The sequence below is a fragment of the Clupea harengus genome, chromosome 4, assembly GCF_900700415.2.
Source record: "Clupea harengus chromosome 4, Ch_v2.0.2, whole genome shotgun sequence".
Lineage (NCBI taxonomy): Eukaryota > Metazoa > Chordata > Actinopteri > Clupeiformes > Clupeidae > Clupea > Clupea harengus.
The window spans coordinates 4,963,144-4,976,404 of NC_045155.1; the positions used below are offsets into that span (position 1 = coordinate 4,963,144).

General features: G+C 42.7%; 1 protein-coding gene across 1 annotated transcript in view; it reads left to right on the forward strand.

The window, feature by feature from the left end:
* Positions 1-6,265, forward strand: part of pnck (pregnancy up-regulated nonubiquitous CaM kinase) — a 9,201-nt gene extending 2,936 nt beyond the window's left edge. The window contains exons 5-11 of the mRNA XM_012815652.2: positions 2,035-2,158; positions 2,631-2,706; positions 2,869-2,981; positions 3,253-3,331; positions 3,865-3,952; positions 4,662-4,752; positions 5,357-6,265. Of these exons, the coding sequence (XP_012671106.1) occupies positions 2,035-2,158; positions 2,631-2,706; positions 2,869-2,981; positions 3,253-3,331; positions 3,865-3,952; positions 4,662-4,752; positions 5,357-5,379 (594 nt within the window). The 3' untranslated portion in view covers positions 5,380-6,265. The remainder of the gene's footprint in view (positions 1-2,034; positions 2,159-2,630; positions 2,707-2,868; positions 2,982-3,252; positions 3,332-3,864; positions 3,953-4,661; positions 4,753-5,356) is intronic.
* The last annotated feature ends 6,996 nt before the right edge of the window (positions 6,266-13,261 follow it).

Sequence of the window (13,261 nt, forward strand, 5' to 3'; positions counted from 1 at the left end):
TATAAATATTTCATCTAAATGTTAATGTTAAATGTTAAATGTAAATGTTAAATATAAACGTAAATGTTCGATGTTATATATAAATGTTAAATATAAGTGTTAAATGTAAATGTTCAATGTAAATACAAATATCAAATGCTAAATGTAAATGTTAAATGTAAATGTTAAATGTAAATGTAAATGTAAATGTAAATGTTCAGTCTACATGTCAGACTTGACGACAGAACATTAGAATATTTACGGTAATTCATAGCTTTCAGTAACACTACCTGGGATACCTTGTGGGCAAAATGTGTCGACCAACAGTGGACATCGTCGAGCAGTGCAACCTACTCAATTACGATCGCCATCAAACACAGATCATACCACAATAGCCAGACAGAGATATCTAGAAAAAATTTACATTTTGGGAACCTGTGATCCCTTTACTGCACCCGCTGATATTTGTATTTCTGTAACGTCGTAGAAGTCCCTGCCTGAGCTCCAGTTTGGAGATATTTACATATATCTTATAGAAAATCCGTCCCCCTACACACCTCAAAAACTGAAAGCCTACCAAAAGCACAGATAGTAATTTAATTTTCAGAAGGGGATGGGTTAATAACGATGTCGTCTGGAAGGTGAAAACTAATAAACATCTTCATTATCAGAGCAAAGATGATTGCCATTTAATAGCTAGCTACCAGCTAGCGAGCTACATGCTGTTAGCTAGCAACCTTTAGCCTACCCAACACTGTTCTTTATCATTTTACACAATTTCCTGGTTAACACAAGTACAACCACCTGGTCTGGCGAATGACAACTGAAATTATCTTCCCAAGTATTTTCTACTGGCATTGTAGTATTACCAGTTGGATGACAAAATACAGTAGCCTAGCCTAGTTGCTTAGGTACTTGTCGCAATCTCAGAGCAGAAACCGGGTAATGCAATTTTAATCGTGTTGATGCTTTGTTTCTTGACTTTATTTCTTGATCTATTCCCGTTTTAGGTAGTTATTCTGATGAATGAGGCGACCAAAACAGGGTTAATGCTTTTATTGCAAGCTCCAAAATGAAGGCTAGTTTACTGCCCGCCTGAGAAAAGTTGACCCAGAAGACGTCTACAATCAGCTGGAAACAGCCGGGCTTGTCTCCCCGCCGATTTGAACAGCCAACCGAGCAACAACTGTCTGGCATTTTACTACCTATGTCAGACAATTTTAAAGCGGATATATTAAATAATCTTGAATGAAAGATGGTCAGTTCCAGTATAAATTCCAGTGGTAGACAGCTGTGGAGTGTATTTTCTTGCCCGCAAACTGGTAATTCTGACGTGACGTGAAAACTATGAAAGCCAATTACCGTAAATATTGTAAGGTTCAGTCTTCAAATCTGACATGTAGACTGAACATTTAACATTTACATTTACATTTAACATTTACATTTACATTTAACATTTACATTTAACATTTACATTTAACATTTATATATAACATTTAACATTTACGTTTATATTTAACATTTACATTTACATTTAACATTTACATTTATATTTAACATTTACATTTAGATGAAACATTTATATTATTCAACAACTTTGTGTTACTGCCAAAAAATATCCTTGGAAAAGTTATCGAATGAATTTACATGAATTTCTCTCTAAATGCTTGAAAAAGTGACATTCGAATATTGTCGTGCTTTTTGTTCCATATGAAAATGCTAAATGTAGCAAAACTGAGCAGGATTTTCGAACGTGCAACATTTTACAAACGGCGCCCCATATAAGAGGGACTACTGTAAGCATGGCTGGGACTGTGCTGAAATCTCTCTGTCCAGAAACAGCTGTGTTGATATCACCTTGCCAACATGTCACATATGAAGCGAGTCATTTTGTCAAAACCACATTATCTGACACTACACACGCTGTTGGATATGTAAAGTGCATCCACAGCATGCAACATTCATTATTTCAATATACCTTTGCTGATATCAGGAAGAGGTCTATAATCTAGAAACCTTGATAAAAATACAGTATCGTTTGGTGCTGTTATTTAGCCTGAGAATCTGCTGTACGAGACTCCACTGGAAGATTCCAAGATTGTCATCAGTGACTTTGGCCTGTCCAAGATGGATGACCAGGGCATGTTGTCCACCACCTGTGGGACACCTGCATACGTGGGTAAGACCGGCAGGTCTGATATCATGACTACGCCTATACGCTGTGCCATGCTATTTCAGATTAGACCCTGTGACTACCTTGGTGGCTTCTTGGTGGATTTATTTAGATTTGTATGGATTACAAATGCACAGTTATTTGTTTGTTTGTTTGTGTGTGTGTGTGTGTGTGTGTGTGTGTGTGTATAAGCATATATGTTAGTGTGTGCATACCTGTGTGTTTACATGTACTGTATGACTCCATCTGTGATCAGGATGGAGGTGCACTGCCCCTTATCCCTAGTCCTGCTACTATTAATATCATTTATTTGTGAGTATGCAAAAATGCACTGTTTCTTACGGCCCGAGTAAGGTTGTGTAGCGTTGCACATTGTAATAACACCTTCACCTTTTGACGAATGCCCCTGTGGTAGGTAGGTAGGTGTGTATGTAAATATGAGCAGTTCATCATGATGATTTAACATCTGTTGTCACAGCTCCAGAGCTTCTGCAGCAGAAGACATATGGTAAAGAGGTGGACCTCTGGGCGGTTGGAGTCATCTCTTTTATTCTGTAAGTGACATTAACGCACTCCTTCATTCTTTCAGGGGAGCTAGGCTGCACATGTACAGGGTCTATATATCTGCCTGTCTGCCGTCCATCCGTCTCTCAAATTGTCGGGGGTATCTGTGTAGTTCTGCCTTCCTCTTCCTCTTCTCAGTTTGTGATTCACAGACTCTGTGGATACCCGCCATTTTACGACGAGAACGACACACAGCTCTACAAGCAGATCATCAAGGCTGAATATGAGTTCGACTCGCCATACTGGGACGAAATCTCAGACTCAGGTACTTCTAGCCCTTGGCATATAGGACCTCCAGGGCCATTCAGATATACACTCAGAACAGACCTGAGCAGATGAGAACATTGCAAGGACGAATTTTCCAAAAGCACTTCAGAGACAACACTTAATGAGGAATATACGTTGTTGCATTTGCGAGCGTTCGTTTCCAAGTGGTCATTAAAAAAAAAATGTGTTTTGTTGTGTTCTCATTTATCGTTGTGTATTTCATTCGTGTCTTCTCTTCTTCTGCTCCTGCTGTCTCCGTGGCAATCCAGCGAAAGACTTCATAGTGCACTTACTGCAGAAGGACCCGAAGAAGAGGTACAATTGTGAAGAGGCCTTGCAGCATCCTTGGTGAGTTTAAAAATAGACGCGAGGTCAGGACAGTGGACAAAACATGAATAGCGTGAATACTTCTTCCATCAAAACACTTCAGTGGTTGTGTAACAGGAAGTTGCCATGGCCACATTACAGTTTACTCTTCAGATTTCACAAACTCCGAGCAAAGTGAGAAAAGCTGGTTTCCCCCTAAACAACATGCGGTAAATTAATGAAAATACATTATGCCAACAGATGTTTGCTTTTTATTTATTTTTATATTGTCTTAATGAGGAGAGGAACAGCTCGTCTCCGCTTTGGTAATTGTACATTTAATGGTTAATTTCTTGAGAGATGATGATGATGCCAGTGTGGGAAAAGGCACATAAACCAGCCTCAAAGCTATCAAGCCATGCTGTATGATGCCGTTACCGTGGCAGCCGCAGTGCACACTGGTGTGTCTCAGTTTGACATGCTGACATGTGTGTGGGGGTGTGTATGTGATTGTGTGTGTGTGTGTGTGTGTGTGTGTGTGTGTGTGTGTGTGTGTGTGTGTTGTGTCATGGCAGGATATCAGGAGGAGCTGCTCTGGAGAGAGACATCCATGGGTCTGTCAGCTTACAGATTCAGAAGAACTTCGCCAAGAGCCATTGGAAGGTGAGATCGCTGGTCGTCATGCAGAGTGTGCTGAGCGTGTCACAGGCCCCAGATCAGCCAGGAACATCTGCCCCTGGCACTGGCTCTTGAGCTCACACCCCCTTGTCCCTCCTGCCTGCCACTGCATGTATTTAAGCCCAGCCAATGCATCACACAGCAAGAAGCCAAAACCACTTCTGTGCGCTTATTTGTGTGCATTCTACTCATATTTTGTGTAACTGTAGATCGACTGGTTGAGAACGGTGTCAATGGGTAAATTCCTTTCACTAACATCTTCCTGATGCACCTTTGTATAATGTATTGATTTTTGGAGCTTTGACTTTGCACCTGGCTCATCATTAGTAACAAAAGGAGAATAGTCTGTGGGCTTTTTTTTCAAATGGAACGTGATCTCAACCAGGCACCAAGCAAAAGGTTGTGTATGTGATTATTCCTACATGACTGTTCAGCCTTAATTCATTAATTAAAAGATGAGAGTGAAGTCATTTGAATCAACTGGGTTTTTTTAATACAAAAAAAAACAAAACAATTGTGATCCTGCAGCTGATCTGAGAACAATAGTGCCAACAAATACCAAACGTATACCAAAAGACAAAACATAAGAAATGGAAATAAGCAAACAGGGCTATTAGTCAGTAATGGGTGATGACACCCCATGGCTACAGCTCTATTGTTAGGTCCTGATGTGCATTTGTTTGTTTTATTTCAGAGAGCGTTTAATGCGACTATGGTGGTGCGCCACCTCAGCAAGAAGGCCCACGTCTCAGAGGAGGATGGGGGAGGCGGCACCCCTGGAAAAGGTGAGAGGCCGAACTGATGATAGTTTGGGTAAAAACACACTGACAGGGTAGAGGTTGTGTCATAGGTAGACTAATCAGAGTGGTCAGTATGTTAATGATAATAATAGTAATAATAATAATAATAATAATAATATTAATAATAAAAGGGAAGAGGTGTACTGTATGGCTTATAATATTGCTGCTGTGTTACTTGTGCTAGATCATGGTCCCTCTGTAACTAACATTGTATTTAGTCAGGCCCAGAAAACAATGAACAACTTCCATGTAGAAAACTGCCTAATATCTGTGATTGCTAAGGGACAGAGAGGTCCTTTTCTTGGGCTGTGTCTCCTGTATACTGTAAAGTTTACTGTAAAGTGTTCTTTGACGTTGACTGAGTTTGGGACTTTAAGGTTTTTTTCTATTGAAACTTGAACCCATGGCCCGATGAACCATTAGAGATTCTACTCACAGGGTTCTACGAAAATGATGCACAAGTAAATTACTTCACCAGAGATTTCACTAGAACCTTTAAGGGGTTCCGCCAGAGAACCTTTATTCTGTATCCTTGCTTGACAGTTGCCTGGATCTCTAACTTCTGTCCCCCCTCTCCCCTCTCTGACAGCCTTCCAGTCACCACTAGAGTGATCCACTGCCAGTACACAGTAACCAGACCACTGGGCCTCACAGTGGTAACCACAGTAACCAGACCACTGGTCCTCAGGCCAGACAGTATGTCAGTGCACGTTTCCTACGGCAGTCTGGGTTTGCCTACCAGCCCTCCTAACCACCAGCTGCTGCTCTCGTTCCTATATGTTCAGCTTGGGTTATTTCAGTGCCTTTCCGTTGTACAATCTGCTGCTTATGCATTGGTATGGACAGTGTCAGTGTTTATCTTTAGTGTCTGTATGGCAGGGCTTTTGTGTGTGTGTGTTGGCATGAAGGTGATTTTCCTGATTACAGTGCAATGCGTCGGCGAGTGTACAATGAGAATGCATTTAGCTAAATGACCAATCTTAGCAAGCGGGTATTTGTCTCCTAAAGTAACCTTTTCCAAGTGTAAGCATTGTATTTCTATTGGATGGTGGATGTAGTATTGTTAGTGGGTTGTATGTATGGTCTATAAGATCAGAGCAATTTTAAAATGATTGACTTTTTAATTTAGCATATTCCTGTTGACCTAATGAATTAGTATTGTTTCTGTGATTAGTTATACGCTTGTGCATGTTTCTCAGGCATTGTAATGGTCAGAGGACAAGGTATACATTCATTTCTTTCTGTTTTGGACTGAGGGGTTGCTTCAGTATTTACGTTTTATCAGCTCACGACAATAACCATTTTGCATTTTGCATCCTTGCAACACTGATACCTCCTACATCAAATTGTAGAGGGAAAACTAGAGATGAATCATGCTATTTGTTTGCTTTTTATGTCTTGGTTAAGAATGGAACTGTTCTCTAAATTCTCTAAACCGATGAGAATTTGCATGTGATACAATAGGAATAAAGACATGCATGGTGCATGTATCTCTTCATCTGTAAGAGACCAGTGTATTCCCTTCATAAACTCTGGGTGTTACCCAAGTCTCAACCTTCCTCATTATTCAGGTTTGAGATGTTGTCACCCTCACGCACTACAGACGTTCAGTCAACAGAGGGCGATGTAACACACTTCTACATGTGCTCATGGCTTCACATCATAGCAGACACTGCACAGACTGCACAAAAACAACTCACATGGATTTCATAGGGGGAAAGCCCTGTCTTGCAGATAAATGGGCTCGTCTGAGCGAAAATGAGGTTACCTAAACCAAACAAAATAATTACATGGGAGAGGAAGGGAGGATTTGATCCCAATTCCACAACAAATGAATTCTTCTGTTCAGTCAAACAGTGTGTAACCTATTGGAAAATAAGACAGTGAAATTATGTATTGATTAGTGATCACAGATATAGAACGAATATGTTTCTCTATTACTTGGTCAAATACAGACAAACAAACTATTTTATGCCATTAAGACAGCAAATGATGAAGCAGTGCATCTTATTTGAAGCATTAAGAACTGGAGCGATATTTTGAAAAACTCATCCGTCCGTAATCTGCCCTGATCAATTCGGACAACAATGAACAATAATCCCCGTTTGGCTTCGTCAGCAGCTACAAGATGCCGAGATTCTGGTCCAGGATTTGGATGTGTGCTGTATAAAACTTCCCTCCCCTTAACAAAGTCTCACAGAGTCGGATAAGATAAGCTGAAACAAATTCGATATGACGCAAGCTGTGTGGTGGGGATGCAGGATTCATGGCTTTTTTTCAAGTCCTTTGGCATTAGTGCACCGACACTGAGTGTGGATGAAGCCCGTTAAACCGTTAAACAGCAAGCCTGTCACATATGGCTCCCTCTCTCCATGTGTTGTTTGAGAGCCTCTGATGAAAACTCCTGCTCGTTCTGTGGTCACGTGCCCCATTGTGTGTTGTGTTGCCTAGATACAAATGGCGGTTTAACTTATTTAAGCGAGGTTCATCTCATTCCTGTCACCTGGGCTGCACCGGTACGTTAGATAGTCATTAGCAGGCGCTCTCAGCGTCTGTCAGTCTGTGGCTGAAAATGATAGTGCTGGGAGATCACATGGTTTAAAAGACAGCAAGATTGTGGTTATATGAAAAGGTTGAGCAATCACTGCCTGAACAAGGCAGTGTGGTATTTTGTAAACCAGCAATCATAACAATTCATACACTGTGACGTTAAAATGTTTATCATCTTCTGTATAGGCTTCCTGAAATGAAAGCATTATAGATGAAGGTTACTAGATGTGAATTGCTATGGTAATACATCCTATATAATAGATAGTGTTAGAGAGGAGTAATAGAAATAGCAGTGCTACGTGCATATTTACTGACATGGACATGAAGTGTTTGATTGTAATCAGCACTAATTAGGCACATTTTCTAGAAGGTTCTCTCATATAACCTCCAGATGCGGTATAGGAAGTAATGGCTCATTTAATGTAGTTCTAAAGCAGACTGTTTCTCAATTGTCTGGTGCACATAGTGTCAATCACAGTGTCTTTCAGTACTTTTTTTTAAATGTAATATTCAAAAGTATTGCACAGTGCCAGTAAACAAGCAGTACTCCGCTGTGACAGTTGGGCTCTTTCATCTCTCTCCGACTCCTCCGTGAGAAGAGACCTTCTCGACTCCACCCATTAATGTCACAGTTACTGTGACACGGCCCAGAGTGGAACAGCCGACATGAAAAATGGTCATGCTCCACCGGGCATTGTGTCTAATCATTACATTATCGTTTGTAATATTTAATTTAGAAACGGTTTCAGTCCGAAAGGCAACTCCACGTTCACGTACACTCTTAGGCATAAAATGATGAGGGTTGGCCTCTAAGTGTGTAGAGATAATTTATTCTTACAGGTTAAACGATACCGCATTTACATATGCTAACATATAAGACAACTGGAAGACACTTATACGCAGAAGCAGGCACTCAGACGAACGTCTTTGACAAATTAAACAAAGAGCTCCCTGGGCAAATGGCGCTTCTCTCAGAAGGGGAGCGGAAGGCATATGATCCTTGACAAGGAGAGCTATTCAGCCCCAGTCCTAAACTAATCAGACAGGTCCTTGAAAGCATTCCACTGCATGTGACTGTGAGCAAGAAGTGTCCCACTGACTGGCGCGCACTCAGAAAGAACTCATTTGGGTCAACAGGATCCGCTGTACACAGACATACTGTGAACAGAAAAAGTAATTTATCCTGGGCGGAAAAAAAATCAGTAGATTTTTTTTGGAGAGATCAGATATCATTAAATACACACAAAAAAATAGCCACTTTGATCACTTTGGTATCCTGCTGTATGATTAAGTATATAAATATAAATTCAAACATTTGTAATGTACACGTTCGTGTGTGATCCTGATAGGATGCTGCTTGCACCCCACACCAGTGAAGAGTAAACATCAGCCAGAGAGTGAGTGAGTGAGTGAGTGTGTGAGTGAGTGAGTGTGTGAGTGTGTGAGTGAGTGAGTGTGTGAGTGTGTGAGTGTGTGAGTGTGTGAGTGTGTGAGTGAGTGAGTGTGTGAGTGTGTGAGTGAGTGAGTGAGTGAGTGAGTGTGTGAGTGAGTGAGTGAGTGAGTGAGTGAGTGTGTGAGTGAGTGAGTGAGTGAGTGAGTGAGTGAGTGTGTGAGTGTGTGAGTGAGTGAGTGTGTGAGCGAGCGTGTGAGTGAGTGAGTGTGTGAGTGTGTGAGTGAATGAGTGAGTGAGTGAGTGTGTGAGTGAGTGAGTGAGTGAGTGAGTGAGTGAGTGTGTGAGTGTGTGAGTGTGTGAGTGAGTGTGTGAGTGTGTGAGTGAGTGAGTGAGTGTGTGAGTGTGTGAGTGAGTGAGTGTGTGAGCGAGCGTGTGAGTGAGTGAGTGTGTGAGTGTGTGAGTGAGTGAGTGAGTGAGTGTGTGAGTGTGTGAGTGAGTGAGTGAGTGAGTGAGTGAGTGAGTGTGTGAGTGAGTGAGTGAGTGAGTGTGTGAGTGTGTGAGTGAGTGAGTGAGTGAGTGAGTGAGTGTGTGAGTGTGTGAGTGTGTGAGTGAGTGAGTGTGTGAGTGTGTGAGTGTGTGAGTGTGACACAGCCTGACTCAAAACTATGTCAACTGAATGGGAGACGGACGTTACAACAATTTATTTACAAAATAGTGAACCAAAGATAACACAGTCAAAACGCAGCCGTCTGCAACAGGGAAGGGATCTCCCCCGGGAACTGGAGAAGGAGTCCTGATATAGGCCAGAGCCAAACCGGGCACAGGTGTAACTCATCAGCCTGATGTGGAAACCTGGAAAAGAACCAGCAAGAGGGAAAAGACCCCTAGTGGCGTGGAGGGGTCGTCACAATGAGTGAGTGAGTGAATAAGGCAAGAATGAATGGAACTGGGGTTGCCTACCATTACGTCAAGAACCCCTGGGTGTGAATCAGTCATGTGGAAGCTATTTAGTGAACACCCAAAGCAATTACATATTAAACAATCTTAAAGGCTCTGCTCTGGGCACTTAACAGTGTTGTCAAGACGCTCAAAGGCAGAGGCCGGGACTCTCTGCCCCGATTGGACGTGCAGGCTTCCAACTGACCAATAGAATTGCATCCGTCATGAAAGATGACTGAATGTGTGCACACCTCTCTGCGAGCCGCGGCTAAGGTAATGCAGGGAATAAATAACTAATGGGGAAGTAAGGTTTTAATCAGGATACATGGGAATGATGGGATTGGGAATGGCAGTACCCGGGGAAACTTGATGCCTGACCTGGATAACACCTGACAGCCCCGGACAAGGCAGGAGCCACCTCAACGTGCCCTGGCGATGCACCCAAGGTGTGGGGTTAGGGAAATGTGAAATCAAAAATGTACTCCACTTCTTGCTTGTTACCTTGGTCAAAAGCAAGACCTTTTCATTGTTGAAGAACGGTAAAATCAAAGCCACGAGGGTTACTAATCTTAAATAATCTCGATTTCCTACTTTTTTTTGTCAGACCCTGTTTAAGGCTTACCGAGCAATTACCTTACCTTGCCATTGTGATCTTCCTGCCAGATGTCCTTTTTGCAAGGGAAAAACTGAGGGTTTTTAATTTTGAAACGGCTCTGTGAAAAAGCTTTAGCAAGCACAAGAAACCTATGGCTGTCTAGAACTCTATAAATGCAGGACTAGCTTGGCTTGTCCATTTTCATACAGCAGGCTCCAAAAAGCCTGACCATGAACTGAGACAAGTGACCACAGTATGAAGATTCAGTATATCTGGCACACTGTCCACACGTTACTGCACGTGTACGTTCCACCCCACTAACAGAACTGTGTTTACAGCGAAGTTGGCTCATTTCCATAACGCAATCTGCTTCCCATCTGGCATAACTCATTTTAATTAAGACGGTGGTCCCGTTGTATTTTTTCAGCATGAGACAGAAGGATAACAAGTTTGAGGTATTCTGTGTTTCGAGGCATTTTTTTTGACAGACAGTGACAATGCTCCATGGCTGTCTGTTGTTCTGAGGTATGTTCTCTCCAACACCTGCTGGCATCTGTCTCTCTCTCTCTCTCTCTCTCTCTCTCTCTCTCTCTCTCTCTCTCTCTCTCTCTCTCTCTCTCTCTCTGTGCTGCCGTCTGCCATGAGGCCCGGCTCAGCTCAGCTCAACCCAGCCCAGCAGTCTCCTGCCGAGACAGGCAGGCGAGAGGCTCCACCGAACGCTTGGTTGCCCACCACCGCCACGGCCAGATGTTCAGTACATGACAGCGAGAGAGCGAGACAATGCATTAAAGGCACGGGAATGGTGTGAAAACACCACTACCCCTCCTCACACACACACACACACACACAAACACACACACACAGACACACACACACACATCTACCTCTCCATGTCAGTTTGGACTGCTTCTGAGATGGAGCGTCAGTTAAACCCATTTGCTCCCGTTTTGGCGAGTCTTCAATCTAGTCGAGGAGGGGCTGCCCATCTCACAGTGAAAAAATGTCTGCTTTTCAGTCTTTTTCCTACCTCAGTGTGATATCTGTTCTGATTCTGGAGACACCCCTAGCTAAAAGATTTAACACACCACATTGTTGTTCAGAATAGGGCATTTTTGTTGTGTGCAGTAACATCAGGACAAGACTTAGTTTGAGACAAACTAGCCTGATAAATGTTGTCCGGCTTGTGTCACTCAAATCAATGTCTGTCTTTTTTGAAACATGTAAAATGAGGGCCTATTCTCATTAAATCCATACGTCAAGAAAATACCTCAGTGAAGAGTGAATAGTCAGGTGTTAGCCTAAGGTGAGGGGTCTGTCCATTGTCTCTCTCTCTCTCTGCTAAGCTAACTGTTGCTCACGCAAATATGCTAATGACCCAACAGTCTGAATTGCCGGCTGCTTCAAGGCTGTCAACTCACAGCTGTTGTCAAAATTCATGACAGATAGGCCCTTTTTTCCACCTCAAGAAAAAAAAATAAGACCAACATACAACTCCTGCTAACACTACTCTGACAGCAGGCTGGCTGACTCAGTGTGTTTCGTTTGAAAAGAAACTTGCCAAAGCAAGTTCTGCTCGTTCACCTTCGGATGATAAGCTTAGAGAAGCCCCCCTTTTTATAGCCGACACAAAAAAAAATCAGTGAAAGGTTGCTCTGAATGTCTAGGTGTACTACTGAACCCACCCGTTAGAAATGCGATATAAATTACAATATATATTACAACCATTTCAATTCATCCATCCGTGTTGCTTTCCCTCTCTAAAAGACATATCCACCTAATGTCTTTTTTTTCCTCTCCCAGACAGCATTATCTCATTGAGCTGTAATCACTGGCCAATACACAGCCCGGGTTACCATTCTTGGCATTTTCCCTCTCCTCTGTACCCCACTGTCGTCGCTCTGCCAAACCTTTCCTCCCTTATCTGCGGCGAACAGCCCCCTGTGTCTGGCAAATCTGTGGCGGTTCAAATTGGGGGTACTGTCTTGCTCTTTGTGTTGGAGACTGATCACATCGCGTGGATAAAGTGATTATGGAAATCCTGGGGTGGTGTTAAAATCAGCTTTTAGGGAGCCGGGGAGGAGAGTTGACACTGAGTCCTGAGAGAGATCTGGAGGGGGGGTGGGGGTGAGGTGGGGGGAGGGGGGTCGATGGCGACAGGGTGTTGTTGGGGGATTGCTGGTTTATTGTGTCTGGCCCAGACTGTGGTGATGGAAGCCTTTTGTGCGTGTGTGTGTGTGTGTGTGTGTGTGTGTGTGTGTGTGTGTGTGTGTGTGTGGACCCTCTCCACACAGAGACAATCAAACAGAGAGGCTTCTCCAGGTCTTGTGGGACGGGCAGTAGAAAGGAGACATGGAACTGGATCCTCTCCTGCCCCTATTGATTTCAGGGCTGTCGAGAGCTCATGTCTATCATTGAGGTTACCAGGCACCAGCCTCCCTGCTCCCACCGTGAAGTGGATCAGTCATCTGTGGGACTGACATTTTGGAAATGGTAGCCGAGCAGCGTAAACCTACAAAACAAACTCCACATCAGGCATATTCAACATTCAAAGGGCAAAATGGCAAGTGTGTCTTAGATTTGTTTACATTAGGATATCCCCTCTCAAAGACTGGAAATTGAAACTGAATAATATCATATCCCATGATGATATTTCATAATGGTGTTAATAATGTTCTGATAATGTTGTGTGTAACCGTCCTCCAATCTAACTACTTTGTTTAAAAACGTCCACTGCCTACCAGCCTCCCTTCAGCCAATGCCAAAATCTGTCAGTGTGTCAATATTGACAATCATCATGTAAGCACCACATGTGGCAATCTTGTCTGAAGCGGTGGTAACACACTTGCTACAGTTTAATAGTTGCCAGATCCCACCTAACAGGAACTGATAGCAACCTCTGAGCATGTGTTCACTGAGGTTGGAATTACGTGCTCGTATTTCACGAATAATCTCTATCATTATTTAATGGTGGAGAATTCAATATTCATGCCATGGATGATAAATCGTCAAGATATTAT